The 16,134-nt window shown below is 38.8% G+C and overlaps 1 protein-coding gene across 2 annotated transcripts in view; it reads left to right on the top strand.

Annotated features, from left to right (window-relative positions):
- Nucleotides 1–16,134, top strand: part of CERS6 (ceramide synthase 6) — a 104,642-nt gene that overhangs the window by 68,970 nt on the left and 19,538 nt on the right. For both annotated transcript variants that reach the window (XM_065750957.1, XM_065750956.1), the window contains exons 5-7: nt 5,234–5,284; nt 7,333–7,425; nt 12,766–12,894. In XM_065750957.1, coding sequence (XP_065607029.1) covers nt 5,234–5,284; nt 7,333–7,425; nt 12,766–12,894 — 273 coding nt within the window. The remainder of the gene's footprint in view (nt 1–5,233; nt 5,285–7,332; nt 7,426–12,765; nt 12,895–16,134) is intronic.

Below are 16,134 nucleotides of genomic sequence, written 5' to 3'. Positions count from 1 at the left end.
AATATGTTTATATTTAAAAACACAAGCTGTTCATAAAAACCATGCATGCAATTTCCTTACACCTGTGACATGCCTGATTTACTTATGTGTTGATGGCTGAGTTGCCAGCAGTATGGTGAAGACATGGAGGGCTTCTGTGTGTGTACAGAATCCAGCCTGTGACAGTGTGTTTCCTGTATTCATTGGATTCTGTTGGGCACATATGGATGAGAGGCATATTCTGTATGATGTGCAAGAATCTAATTTGTTATTTTAAAATAGTACTACATTGGGTACTTCTGTTGTCTCTCTGATAAAATACGCACAAAAATGCCTTTCAACCAAGTCAACTATCAACTATCTGGGGAATAGATCACAATGAGAGTGGTTTTATTGTGCTACCTGTTTTGTTTTATTTACCATTCACTTTGGAAATTATCCTTTCACATACAAGATTCTAGCAGCCTTTTGAGCAAGACACAGAGGTGTTCATTACTTTGGGGCTTGTGAAAGCCAAGGCTCAATTAGAAGCTTTCTTTACTGATAAGTGAGTAGGATAATGCATAGAATCATAGAATAAATAGAATAGAATAAATCATAGAGAATGCATTCAAGACAACTAGAGGCTTCCGCTTAGTGTGCAAGCATCTCAGTCATTCCCTTGTCTCAAGAGAGGGTTTGTTTTTCTTTTGTTTTTATTTTCAGAAAGAATTCTTTAAAGTTATTCATTTTAATCATAGGGTTTGTACAGAGGTTTGTTGGAGCTTTTGACTGCAAAATAAAATATTTTTTTCCTTAATGGTATAAATGACAGTGGTTTTAACAGCTTCTTGTCCTTCACTGTCATAGATACTGCTCTGATCAGGCACTTTGTTACATAAGAGAGGATTTCAGTGTTGTGTGTCTGATGCTTTATGTCTGACGTAGAATAATAGAATGGCTTAGGATGGAATGGACCTTAAAAATAAACTCATTCTAGCATCTCTGCTGTAAGCAGGTTTGCCACCCACTGGATTTGGGTTGTCCAAGGCACTGTCCAACCTGACCTTGAAGACCTCTACAGATTGGGAATCCACAGCTTATCTGGGCAACCTCTTCCTGTGCCTCAGCACCCTCTGAGTAAAGAATTTCTTCCTGACATCTTACCTAAATCTGTCCTATTTTAGTTTAAAGGCATTTCTCTTTGTTCTATCACTATCAGTCTTAGTAAAAAGTTGGTCTTCTTCCTGCTTATAAGTTCCCTCTAGTACTGGAAGGCCAGATGAGGTCTTCGTGCAGCCTTCTCTTCTCCAAGCTAAACAAGCCCAGCTGCTTCAACTTTCCTTCATAAGAGTTGATTCAGCCTTCTGAACATCTTCACAGCCCTCCTCTGGACCTACTCCAAAAACTCCATGTCTCTTATGCTGAGGTACCAAGGTCTGAACTACAAATGGGGCCTCACATGGGTAGAGAGGGTCAATCACATTCCTCTTCCTGCTCACCACATCTCTTTTGATGCAGTCCAGGATACTGTTCGCCTTCTGGGCTACAAGTACACACTGCTTACTCATGTCCAGCTTTTCTCCCACCAGGACCCCTTAGTCCTTCTCTGCAGGGCTGTACTCAATGGATTCTTCCCTGTCTGTATATATATCTGATATATTTTTATATATAGATATAGATATCCTTGCACTTGGCCTTGGTTGAATCTCAGTTGATTCACGTTGATGCAGTTTTCAAGCTTGTGCAGGTCCATCTGGATGGCTTCCCTTCCTTCTGTTGTGACAGCTGCACCACTCAGCTTGGTGCCATCAACAAACTTGTTGAGGGTGCACTCAGTCCCACTGTGTCGCTGACAAAAGTGTTGAAGAGCACTGATGCAAGACTAACACACTAGGGGCACCACTCATGACCACCCTCCGCCTGGACATAGATCCATTGACTACAACCATCTAGCTGTGACCATCCAACTGATTCTTTATCCACTGAATTGTCTAGCCTTCAAATCTGTATCTCTCCAATTTACAGTTAAGAATGTGGTGCAGGACTGTATTTAAGGCTTTCCACAGGTCCAGGCAGATGACATCGGATGCCCTTCCCTCATTCTACATATTAGTTACTGAAGCTTTGAGCAGTTTCCAACTTCAAGATGCCCTTTTGTTATCAGGTTCCTTGTATTTCGTCTCTTCCCCAGGCATTATATTTCCGTTTTTCTCCTTATTCTTGGTATTTGATAGCACATTTATTATGTTTGCCCAGAAAAGATCTGTTGCAGATTCAATTGATGGAGCTTTTCTCCCCATCTGTCATGAGATTTTGCTCAACAGTGAGCTTGTGTTGTGTGAGAAAAGTTAAAGATGTGTTCTCTGAGCATGCATGTGGCTCAGCTGAGTCCTGAGCCAGCGTTATGTCTTTTCTGGTTAGCTCACCCGTCATCATTGTGTCCAGATGTTACACCACAGATTCTTCCAGGATTCTGTCCTTCCAGCTGAACCTGCCCAGATAATCCTAGAGTGGTGAGGTTCACAGAGTACCAGGCAAGGTGCTTATAGCTCCTACTAATACCTTGTCTTTAAGGAGAAGTTAAATTCAATCTAGGACTATGTTAATTGTGAAGGTCAGAGGGGAAGGTTGTGCATAGACCAAGTGCTCTTTCTCTGCTCTTAGCTAAAGCATGCCAGGGCAACCGTAGTCCAAGTCCCATTCTGCTACAACAGTTAGGGTTGACTCCAAGAAGCTGAGGCAAGTGGAGGGAGACTGTGAAGGAAACAGAGGTAGGAAAGTGGTATAGATACCCTGCAGTCTCCTACACTGTTGCCTGCCTGTTGCCCACATAAAATCCAGTTAGGTTTTCAAACAGCAGATCAGAAGAATTTTTTTATGAGATGGTAGCATGGTTTTCTGAGCTGCCTTTGGCTCAGAAGCAGATGTTTTATAGCGTATTGTGCCTGAGACTTAATAATAATGCATTTATTACATTGTTTCTCAATTTGTGGTATTCTTTCAGTCTTTGTGGTAGAGTCTTGATTGGTTCTTTCAGTAAGACCTCTTTTATTTAGCATTCAGTATTTTAATTGAATGTAATCTCTATATCTGCAGATCCTATAGCAGGCGTCTCTCCTAAGAAGCCTTAAGATGTCATATTTGAAAGAGAAAAATATGGATTTTTTTTGCTAGCCCCTGTAATTTAGGTAGCAAAATAATTGAGTAGGAAGCATGTCTTATCTCTAGTTGAATCTGATGTGAAAGCTCCAAATGTCTTTCATAAACCTGGCTAAAACTCTGAGTTATTCTATAATATTTGGATGGCTCTACTTTAAGCAGCTGTCAGACAAAATATTTTAGATTTGATGTATTAGTAACAGTTGCAGAGGAGCTGTATCTGTTTCAATATACCTTTTTTATAAAAGGTATAAAAAAGGTGTAAAAAGAGAGGAACTCAGATACCACAGTATCTGTGAAGATATTTAAACCAATTAATTGCTTGCATGAATGATTATTCCAAATAGAGAGGTGCAGAGGTTTGAATGGACTTTCACCATTCTTACAGCCTCCTTATTGGAGGCCCATGAGAAACTCTAAGAGATCTTTTATTTTAAGTGTTGCATTATCACTCAAATTATTTTAAGAATTACTTGTTTCCACTTGAGGAACAATGGGGGTAAATATTTGCAAGTTTCTTCTTCTCTTCCTTTATTTCTTCTGGACACATTCAAAAAAGTAAGAGGAGTCTCTAATAGTCATGTTTATATTGCTGTCAATCAGGAAAGGTTCTGAGGACATTCTGTAAGACAAATCACATCTAGAACTTATACATGAGTTGGGACTTGGGCTATAATTCTGACTGTCATTTACACAGTTTGATAATGACACAGATCCTTCCTTATTTATAAAGACTCTACTAGCTTGATTTTCATCTGAGGGCATTAAGCTCCAGAACAGCATTCTATTTAGTGTTTATTTTGTTTGGTCTGATGCTTCTAACAAACATTGGGTTTTACATGCATGCTATGCCTTGCCTGAGCTGGACTGCTCCACCTGGTGGTGAAAAGAAGAAAATGCTTTGTTTGTTTCGTGCACAAGGGATTTATGTGAAAAAACATGGTGTTAGTAGAAGCACTTAGTGCTGTAGGAGCATGTGTGTCTTAGTCTGGGAGACCTAACGATGTTCTGCCGCCTTTATATTTGGATGTGGAGTGTCTACTTATGCAAATATCCTGAATCCACAGCTTTCTTTTGTGTTTCTAGTGAGTTACTCAGTGGATAGATTCTTGTGCTGTAGACTCGCGTGTCTCGAAGTCCAGATGCTTCTAGAACCTGAGATGCAGCTGTGCTTTGCAAGCCATGCACTTTGAAAAGGAGTCATTAATGCTCATAGATTTTAAAAAAATGGAAGTGTGTCTACTTGATTACTGTTGGTTTGCCCATGTTCTTATTGCCTACTGTGGAAATATTTAATGGCTGAAAATGTTAGGTAGAAGAACTTGTCCACGTGGTAATTTATAGCCAGAGTCCCTTGATTGCACAGAAAAGGAGGGAAAAGCTAAACAACCTGTACTTATAAGGCCTTTTTATCTTGTGTGGCTCTGAAAAAGAAGTATTGCACAAGCCTTGTGCAATCAGGAGGGGAGAAAAAGAAAAAGAGGAGAAAAAAAATAGAGCTGCATGTCTCCAAGTCAAGTTTTTTAGTTTGTCCAGTCTTTTGTAATGGAAGAGTCTGTGGTTTCTTGCTACAATAAATTTGTCTGAGGCATTTCTCATGTTGCCCTAAGATATCAGAGTATTTTCCATGTGGCAGCAAAATCTATCATCTCTGGATGGTCATCTCCTCAGCCAGGAAAGGCATGATTCAGTCTCTGGAGTGGATATAGCTAGGACAAAGCACTGTGTGGAAGGATGCTTATGTGTAATTGTGTACATAAGGGAAGTTCATGTAGCCTGGGGCCAATATTTCCTGTGTTGTTGAGAAGGTAATGTGAAATCTGACCACCAGAGCACAGGCTGATTATATTCAGTCTACACTCCTGTAAAAGCTATTTGTGTAAGGTCACGGTGCACTAAGTGAAATTCTCTGTGAATGTGCAGTTTGCCCTGGTATATTTGTGAAACTTCAAGAAATCTACTTCTTGTATTGAGTTTTCATAGCCTTTATCTACAAGTGCAAATATTGTGCTGTTCATATAGTTTTGCCCTTTACTTTTATTAACCATGAACACTTACACTGACCAAAATTATATATACAGACTTTTTTGTTTTATTTTCCTTTCTCACTCAGACACCCTGGCTTTGGAATACCAGACAGTGCTGGAACGGTTACCCTTATCAGGTAAAAGACCTGCCTAAGAGCAAAAATGGCATTTCTGAAGAGCTCTGTTCTTATTATGGTGGAGCTTAATGTCAATATGTTAGTGTGAACTAAGGCTACTTGGTGTTTCAAACGTTGCTAAATGCTCCCTGTCTTGCTTGTGTTCAAAATGGGAAATAAGAATTTAACTGTCATACCTGTATTGATGTGAAACATGTGATCTGAAAACAAATCTGGGAATTCTAACTCTGAAAAAAGACATCTGTTACAGTGGAGAAATAGCCATTTTTTTTTACCAAGTTCTGAGGATGCTGGAAGTTTTAGCCAAGCTAGAGATCTAGCAGACTGGGAAAAGTTATTCAGAAAGTTAGTTACTACTCTTAAAGGATGGCAATTAAACTTGCTATATTAAAAATGATGCTGCAAGGGGAGAGAGTCCATTGGAAATCAGATCATCTAATATAATTTTCAGAATCTTTATCCCAGAAACAAAGAAGTCTATGGAGTGCTGATCAGGATTATGTGTTGGGTTTTCTTTTTGTTTTTTGTTTTTTGTTTCTTCTACTTAAAAAGTTAAAATTTCTAATCAGTAGTTTGGTACAGTCTTTTTGTAAGTTATTCAACACAAAACTGTAGAAATCCAAGTGGACTTACAGTAGGCATAGTCAAATGAAACATTTGGATGATGACTTACCCATAAGAGCAGAACTGTCCTACTGAAGTGAAATCCACGTGGAACTGAAATCTAATATGTTAGCTAAGTTAAACACACACTATTATTATTATTCTATTATCATTTTTGTAGGTTTAGAAATATTAATGTTATTGTTAATAAAGCATCTGATAATCTCAATTGTTTTACTAGAAATTTTCCCCTAATGAGTTCTCGTTCAATGACAAACATAATAGTTGCAGCACATTACAACCATTGTTGGCTCTTGTTCTCTTCCCTTTTTTATTACACCTAATTCAAAGCTTACTGACATTGTCACTTAATCAGAAGAGGGTTATATTGGCACAAGCGATGATTTTAGTAGTTTGATTTTCAGTATGCACATTTGTCATAAAGTATAAACATATATCTACATTTAAATAACACATAGGACATTCAGTGGGCATCTGAAGACTGTTAGGCTACAAACTATTGGTCTACAAAAAAGAGTGGGAATAAAAGAGACAACTGAAATGCCTCTTTCTGATTGAAATAGCTCTTACTCTGCTTGGATGTGTGATTGGGCCAGTGCAGACTGCCCAAGAGATGGTTAAGCTAATCCCTTTGGACATGTCCACAGAACCTCTCCTGTGCTGGTGCCCTTCACTGACACTGTCATGGACAATATGGCCAGCAGAGAACCACAATCATGAGGAAATCAGAGTAGCTCCTAGGACTATCTCTTGTAGGCTGGGATCTAAATAGTTAACCCCTTTGAAGTTGGTTTGGTAGTGATTAGCTTCCTGCATATTGTTATTTATACTTCTGCTTTATTGGTATTTAGTATTTTTCTTTAATTATATTTTTGCTTTTAAACATCTGTTTAACCATGTAGTATATCAAACAAGATGCCTGGGTAATTTATTTTTCTTCTTTCCAAATGTTACCATGTTACCAGCTATTCTTTAAAAGTTGTCTTTATATTAGCAAGAGTTAAAGCTGTTTAAAACTCACAAGGTTATTTATCATAAACAGGTGAGGTTATATACTAGTGTCTTTTTTCTCTAATCTAAATCTGTTTCTTTTGCTGTGCTTTAAACATATACTAATGATATACAGCAAGATGTTTCAAGTAATCTTTTGCAACAGAGTTATTAGTGAAAATAATTTAGTTTGTTCCAGGTTTCTAATGGGCATCTTAATTTTTAGTGTATTGCAATACTGTGAAGACTTAAAAGAGGGTAAGCTGGGTATATTTTTTCCAGTTCAAAAGAGGCAACATCATCGTTTTCTTACATAGGATCCTTATGTATAACACAATAATCCATCTGTGATTAATTATCTCTTGTATTGACCTCAGATGCCAGTAGTGTCAGTCAGACTCTCTATTAACCTATTCTCATCTCCCATCTTTCAGCCACTGACGCCTGACCTTCATTATTACTACATTGCTGAATTATCATTCTACTGGTCCTTAATGTTTTCTCAATTCATTGACATCAAAAGAAAGGTAAGATCAGTGAGCCTGAGAACACTGAAGACACTGATATTCATCACTGAGAAACTGATGGTGAAGGGCTTGCTTCACACTGTTCCTTGTAACTATGATGAGGTGTTGGGTTTTTTTTCTGAACATGGGAAGAAGAGCCTGGTGTAATCAAATATTCAAAGGGAAATGACATCAGCTGAAAAGACCTGCTCTTATAAAATTACTTGAATGGAATTGATCAAATAGATACACTGTTTCTATTATGGGTTAAATGATTATATATCATTGATGGAGCAAGGCTGCCTCATAAGTTTACAGTACCATTTGTTAAAATCTATGAAGGCTTTGAATTTATTCTCCTACTCAGGCAGGGTAAAAACAGAGATGTGTTTAATATTAAAGAGTGATGCTACATATAACCCTTGTTTATAAACCGAAACCAAACCTCTGCAGCAGTGCTACAGAGTTGGTCAGATTATCACTGCAGAAATGTGTTTATCTAATCAGTCCCCATGCATCCGTTTTAGCTCTCTGCACTGTTACTGATTGTATTTCCTTTTTTTTTTCATGTACTTCTTGAGAGATGGGAAAATTCAACAGTATTGCAATTGCAACATTACATTTTTAAATAATATTTAATAGATTACTGACTAGTTGCTTTCTTATGTGAAAGGTAATTGGAGGTACTCAGTCAGCATCTAGGTATGCTGAAGTACAGCTCTGGAAAGAGCCATTGTGGTAGTCAGTAACACCTTTAGTCTTGACATGTCTCCTGGGAAACACTGTAGCTGTTTCCCTTGTGTTGTGGAGTTTGTTTCCATTGTTGAGCTGAGCATGGTTTCTGATCCTGCCCATATGTAGGTGCAAACAATCTTTTGTATATCTCAGTTATTTATGAATGTCTTACAGATATAGATACACACACACACAAATGGCTTATCAGCATACTGCTTTGGAAATTGAAGGGAAATGGAGGTAGGGAATTAATCTGCTTGCAGCTTAATTACACCATGGTCACAGATTTAAAGTGCTTGACCCCAGATCACCAAGTTGAAGGAGCAGAGCATGCACCTGCTGTATCTGAGCATGTAGTGTCTCAGCAGAGAAAGAGCACAGTGTCTGTAGTGTTGTGATAACATGTCAAAAACCTTTCATTATAAACGCCCTGCAGGAGACAGTGGAGTTGCCGTATTTGTAAATAAACTGAGATCACTGACTAGTTTCCGTTGTGGAGCTAGTTCTTTTTGTACTTTAAACAAAATTGATAACTAGGAAGATCAGACTGGAAAAATGCTGCCCTGTGCTGGTGTCACATAGTAAAAACTACTCTGTGGCCAGGGGCAAATGCAAGCTGTCAAGGAAACCCATGAATTGAATATTATTAACGCTGAGAGCTTACAGTAGTTGACAAAAAGTAGAAGCACATGCTGCCAGGCAATAAGGCAGTGGCAGCCATCAGCTGGATCATAACACAGTGCCAGAATATCTTCTCTGATAAGACAGCTCAGGACATAGGGGGATATCATACAATGTGCCAGGCTAGTGGGAATATAGTTGTTGCTGGGAAATCATGAAGAGAGTCTCAGCTCTGAGGTAAACTCCTACCAGACAGACACTCAGGAGCATCAAATACACTGGTATATGTGCCAACAAGGAAAGGCTAGAAGTGTGACAAGTGTCTAACCTGTAAAATAAGGCAAAGGCAAGAAGCATTTTCCTGAGTCATTTTGTGCTTTACCAAATTCTGAGTTCACTAGGTCAGCAATTAAAAGTGCAAAACTGATCTGAAAAACAAACAAAAAATACAACAACCAATGGAGTACAAGCTTTACATTAGCTCTTGCAGCACCTTTGTAGTTCTCTTTTGAAGAATAAGTTTAGTTTAAAAAACGTTATAACTTCTTAGTGTATCTGGTATACAATATGTGATAGTGACACTGTAGCTGGAAGAAGCAGGAAATTTGCCAGCTAGTATCAGACAATATGGTAATACTTCATGACAGTTTATGCACAAGAGATTAAAAGTTCTCAGTCTGAAAAACATGTTGATGTTTTCTTGCTGCTGTGAGAGGAATACTTTTGTGTATATTGTGCTTATCATTTTAGATACTTTTAAATACAGCAAGGCCTGTCGTGTAGTCTGCAATGATCAAAAGTGCCCTGGCAGACTCGCACACTGCAGGAATTCAGCCAACCACTTTTATGCTACCGGCTTTCTCAAGGCAAGGTGCTGTAAGTCTTCACTGAAAGGGCAGCACTGAGCACTGGCACAGCTCCAGCACTGGACTTTGTGCAGCTCAAGATAAATGGACTGCTTGTTTTCAGTCTCTTTTTTTGTTCTTCCCTAACAACAAATTCATGATTTCCAGTGATTATGCTGATTTTTAAGTAGCTGTTCATCTTTTTTTTTTTTCAGATGTTATAAATTTCATCAGATTATCTCTACCTGGCTGAAGAGATACAAACAAAATATTAAACTTTAAGTTAAGGCAATGAATTGAATGGATTAACTTTTATAGTTTTATTATGTTATGCTATTTGCTTCATAAGCACATATTGTGTAGCTGTAATGATAATTCTACCCTTAAGGGTTTCCTATTTTCCAAGACTACAATCTACTATAATTTTGTTGTTTGTTTTTTAAGTTTTCTCTCCAGCTTCCTGTACTCCTCTTTTGTAAAACACACAGAAAGAAGATTAGGTTAGAGAACAAGACTGATATGTTTTAAAAGTAGTCAAGCTTATTTAACATATTTTCTGATTACCCGAAGTATTCAGTGATAGAGTAGTTAAACCACCCTAGGTAACAGAAATCTTGTTCCTGGAGGTTTTTTGTCAAGATCGAGATGCATAGGATTTTCTGTTGTCTACATCATCTTCTTCCACTGATGGTGTCATGAATAGGGTCTACAGACACATACTATCTTTCTGAAGTTACAAATGGAGGCTACAGTTGTGTTGTAAATAAATGTCTTGTGCAAATGTGTATGGTTCAAAATCCACTAAAGAAAGAAACCGTTCTTGTACAGCTACTCTTCTATTGTGTATGAATAAAAGTACTTGAGTAAACTGGGAACAAAAGTACCACTTGACATTTTATGGAGCCTTGCAACATTAGTTTCTGTGTATTCATTACCCTTATGTCTAATTAAATCTAACACTAGCTTCTTCAAGCATAGCAATAATTACTGAGATGAGGAAATAGCAGGAAAGAAAGGACTAAAATAACAAGACTCCTTATTTATACCACTACTACTTTATTCCAACAGTTCTCAGTATATTGTCCCAATATCTCTGTTTCAGAGCTGTCAGAGTCAGGTAACTGTCACCTTCAATAAACATTATCAGGGGAGTTCCTTGGACAGCATTTATATAAGTAGTCTCATGTGGAGATGCAGAAGACTGCTGCCCATGAGCATTAGGTCTGATTAGGAATAATCCATATTGTCAGGAATGCCTTGAAGAATTCTCAGGAGAGAATAGAATTCCGGTCTTTGTATAACATGAATGTGGCATCTATAAAAACAGAGGAAATTTTCTGCTTATCTTCCTCCCTCATTTGGACTGCCGTAGCATTTGCAACTGAAGCAGGTAAAGAGCTAGGCTGCAGTATGGCCATGTGGGAATGTTAGCACCTTATTTCTAACCCTGGGGAAAAGGGTAAGTGCTTTGTTTTGATTATGACAGAATGAAATGGTCCCCATGGGTAGGTTTGTGGTTACTGAATTGACTAAGATGCCATGTCCTTGTTCTCACTTAAGACTTCTCAGAAAGAGAAATAGCCTTTAATTTTCCCTGTATTCAGTTCTCTTTAAGAAAATGGAGTTTAAACAATGGCTTGAGATGACTGCTGAGTGTATTTGATTGTGCTCCAGACTGCTGGAGACCAAATAATCTCACTGAGAAATGTTGGATGTATGTCAAAGTAGTATACAATTGTCTGCTTTTAGTCGATTCTTCTTTGTGTTGCAGATACTGGCAGCATCCACTGATGAGTGTTTGCAGGACAGAGGAGCCTGTAGCACTTGACAGCATTAAATGTGGAGCGTTAGGCTGGGAATTCCTTGCCTTTGGTAGTTAGTGAGTCAGCTCAAGCTGCACGTTTTTCCACAGGCTCCAGGTATTCAGTGCAGTGCAGTCAAGCGCTGATCCTAAAAGTGGTAATATATTCTTGAGTACAGCGGGGCCCTTTCATTTGCCAGAAACAGGTGAGGTGGCACTGAGCAGTTCTCTCCCATCACTGGAGAGAGCAAGCAGTGGGCTACTATAGCCATAGCTGTACCTTTGTTACTGGGAGCCCACCAGTACTTTTCTTGCAGGGCCTTCAGATCTTCCTTCTCTTTGCAAGCCAGGCTCTGACTGCCTCTCAAAAAGCTGCAGCTGCTGAGCTTCACTTTCTCTACTGTTTTTCTGCTGTGAGCCTGTCAGCTTGTGACAGCCTAGTTGGACTCAGCAGCTGCGAGAAACACAAATGCTACTTCCCAAAGCTCTTGGTCAGGAGGAGCCTTCCTGAGGAAGTTGTTTCTTGTGGCTATCTGGATCTGCCTTGTGTGAAAGCAGCTATGCTACCTGGGCACCCAGTGCCTGGATGAATGCCCCAGTCAAATACTGCCTGTAACCTTTTCTTTAGGGTTTTGATACTACTTTCTCACAGATGTAGATCTTTACTACTGCACATATTTTTCAATAGTAGCAGTTACTTGCTGACTTTGTGAGTTACTGGTTTGAAGACCGGGCAACATGCATCATTTGGAAGATAGCAGCTTAGATCTGAGTAGGAGGATCTGCACCGGTTCATTTAAAGACTTTTCTGACCCTGCTATAGTGTGAAGACGAAGCAGCTTCATTAAAAACAAACAAGTGAAAAAACAGGAGCTGAGATTCTCAGCTCTGTGAAACTACTTTGTTGTGCTTGACAGGTGACTGTCAGTAATACCTCATAGCATGGTAGAAAAGTGTTTGTTGTACCTCTTGTAGCTGTTTGAACTCTTGTGAATGATGCACCATTTGCAAATGGTATATTAGTATATAAGAAGTATGGTATAATTTGGTTTGTATGTACATATGTTTTTTCAAAGTAACTTCAGTCATGGATATTTACTTTATGAGGTTAAATTATTATGAACTGAGAAGTGTAGCCTTCAGTAATCTTTTTGCCTCTTGTTATCGTACAGTGACTGTTTTATTCAATCAGAGGAGAATGTATTGCTGGATAGGCATTTAAGTAGCAGAATCTTCATGCAACATAACCCTAATGCTGGATTTTAAAACATTCATTTTTTGTAGCGATACTAAATCTCACTGTTTGGTTCATTGTTGTGCTGTTTTGGTTTTTTTTTTTTCTGCTTCTTGCTGCTCTAGGATTTTGGCATCATGTTTACACATCACATTGTAACAGTCACCTTGATTACCTTCTCATATGTAACCAATTTGACAAGAGTTGGAACCCTGACCTTATGTCTCCATGATGCGGCTGATGTTGTTCTGGAGGTGAGACAATAATGTCATTAATGTACATGGTATTCACTATTCTGAGAGCTCACATGTCAGAGGGTAGAATCTATTTGCTATTCAGAACACGTATTTCCTAAGCAAAGAGGCTAGTTCAAGATGGTAATGTTAATTGATATAGTGTATTTCCTTGCTGATATGTGTTACACTTGTAGGAGTCCGTGTTTGTGACTTAAGGATGATTTATTCTTTGATAAGCTGCTTGCATAGAGCAGTCTGATAATGCATTGTCAGGAAGAGTACACAGATTTTAAATAAGGCATGAAAAAATAAAAAGCTAGATTATGAAGTATGGAAAGTGGAGGCTGTGTGGGATAGAAGCTCCTGGCTTGACCACTCTGAAGTGATGAACTGAGGGAGAATCCTGTCTCTGAAAGAATCGAAGTGTCATGGTTTGATTCTGCAGTTCTTTGCTGAGCAGAGGGCATCGCTAATTCTGTTCAAAGGCAGTGAGCTCACCTGCTTCCCTAGAGGGCTTCCAAATTCCTGTCCCCACACCTCATCTTGATGCCTCTATTAAGCAACTGGCTTTGGAGAAGAGGGATTTGTATTCTTTTAAGTCAAGATGATCTGTAACTTCTTTAGTGGCGATTTTTCTCATCAGTAATGCACTGAGTAATGCTGGGATTGCACTGTGAACTCTCCATCAGGATCAGTTAATGAGTGTTTTGTCTAAAAGTTTGCGGGTTTTTTTGTTGTTAGTTTTTTTTAGTTTTTAAGTATATTCAAGGATGCTTTTATGCAAGAAGAACATAGCCTCACTGCATGATTCACTATTCTCAGTCTTGAAGTCCTGCCATTCTCATTTGATTGTGCTCTGTTTTTATTTTTTAATCTATTTTTAATCTAGAAGTCACATGACTGCCTGAGAATTAAGGCAAGAGAATATTTGTTTTTCTCCAGTTAGAAATAATTACATCTTTGCAAGCTTTTTTCCTGTTTTAGCAGCATGTAGATCCATTCTGCTGGCTGTGAATTCACCTAAACCTTCTTCATCCCTTTTTCCTTGCTGCCAGAAGGGCATACTTGATGTTGTTCATTTCAGATCAGACCAGTGCCTGTGGAACTAGACAACCACTGAAGTGCAGCTGTGGTAGGCTACTGAAAATCTTAGCTTGAACACACACTGGGATACATATTTTTGATCAATTCCTTTGTCCCCTCAAGGCAAAGAGAAATCGTTCTTACATGATTTGAAAACATAAACTAAAATCTATTTTGTTATGTGAGACAGCCTTTTGTGGTCCTTCTAGTCATTTTGTTGAGCCTGTTCTACCTGGAAATACTAAAGCTGCTTATAAAGTATAAGAATCATAACCATAACCTTTGAGTAACATTTACTAAAGGGGCCATTAGAACTCATTCAACAGACACTCTTCTGCAAAGATAAGCCGCAGCTCCTGTGCCATGTAAGACACAATGAATTCTGCTGGTATTGCTTAGGGAATGTTCATGCAGAGGAAAATACATATTTAGCTGCAAAAGCTGATGGAATTTCTTGCTATGATGGCTCAGTTGTGCACCTGACCTGTTTTATATGTTACATACTGGTGCAACAGGAAAGCTATTTCCAGAGGCCACTAAACTGTTTCCACTTACTACTTCTTAGTGAAATATGTACAATGGAAAGCTGATTGGAGGGGTGCATTAGTTTTGCTGTTCGTATTGCAGAAAGCAGTATGTATTGGTGTAAATAATGGAGGTGAGGTTTTTTTTTGTTTTTTTTTTTCCCTGTAGAATTTAAGGCATTAGCATGTATAGAAGAGTCATAGTGGGATTGGATGAAGGGAAAGCTGTTCCTACTGTTTTCCTTGGCTTCATTGTCCACATAAGATTCTCAAAATTCTTGTAAAGAAGCTGTCAAGGACAGGAGCACTTTTTCTGTAAGGGGAGACTGGGATGGGAGTGCTAGATCTCTTTAGCCTGGAGAAGAGAGAGGGTTCAGGGAGAATGCAAAAATGATGGAGCTCAGCTCTTTTTAGTGATATCTAGAGCAAGAGGCCATAAGCACACATAAGAACACAGGAGGTTCTATCTGGGCATCAGGAAGCACTTCAATACTGTATGGGTTACCGAAGGCTGGCACAGGCTGCCAGAAACTGGGGAGTCTCCTCCCTGGAGATTCTCAAAAGCCATCTGGACATGGTCCTGGGTACCATGGGCTCTGGGTGTCCCATCTTGAGCAGGGGGTTTGAACCAGGTGACCTCCAGAGGTCCTTTCCAACCTCAACTATTTTATGATACTGTGATCTTCAAGAATCTGTAACCGAGTTAGTTACCTCAAAGCTGCCTAGCTACGGCAGGATAGACCAAGCATAGAGTCATTTGCTTGTGTAGGAAGCCATTATGTAATCTTTAGCTGAAATCCAGGCTAATGAAATAAAATTTCAGTATCCCCTCTAATTTCAGTTCTTTAAGGTCCCTTGGGTGTCTTTGCAGTGTGGTATAGCTTGCAGGTTGGAGACACTAGGAACTAACCTGCTGAAATAAAACGGCACTTATTAGGGGACCTTGAGACCTTCCAGATTCAACTGCCTTCCTACTTAATGAATGCTGTGTTACTTTGTTACGTTGTCTTAGGTGGCCAAATTCCATCCAACAGCACATGCTTCACCACTTTTTTCTGATCCTTCCTTGTCAATATTGTTTGTAGATCTGCTTTTTAAGATCTGATGATTCATCACCTGTCCTGTTTTTGAGAAATACTATTACAAGCTGCTATGGCAATATCAGCTCCACACACTGTAAAACCATCTTTTTTGGAATGCTGTCATGGGAGTGCATCCAAGATTCTTATCTGAACTTTCAGTTATCTGAAAATCAAGATGTTAGTAACTGCTCTCCCTTGCACGTTGGCATCCAAAGTGTTATCTTTTACTTAAATGAGACGAAGTACAAAATGAGTACAAACTGCCAGGATATTCATTGGTGTCCAGTAGAATACAGGACTGATAAACAAGGCTTATGACTTCTGTGCATCACTTGCAGCTTTCCAAATATTTTGTAAGCTTCCTGATTTGTTTCCTGTATGTAAGAATATCCTTTATGTTCAGGTTTTGAATGGAAGCATTGCAGATGTTATGTAATATGCAGAAGAGCTGGTTGTTCTTGACATACGAGTTGTTTGACGTGAGCATTGAGCTTTGTCAGGTTCATTGTGTTCATACATGTTCAAACAATGGAAGACTGTCTCTCACCATTTTAGATAGTTTTCTTGTT

The sequence above is a fragment of the Cyrtonyx montezumae genome, unplaced genomic scaffold (genome assembly GCF_038088225.1).
Source record: "Cyrtonyx montezumae isolate F1298 unplaced genomic scaffold, pur_monq_1.0 scaffold_7, whole genome shotgun sequence".
NCBI lineage: Eukaryota > Metazoa > Chordata > Aves > Galliformes > Odontophoridae > Cyrtonyx > Cyrtonyx montezumae.
Note: the sequence above shows the minus strand (reverse complement) of the source record. Positions and strands in the feature narration are given on the sequence as shown.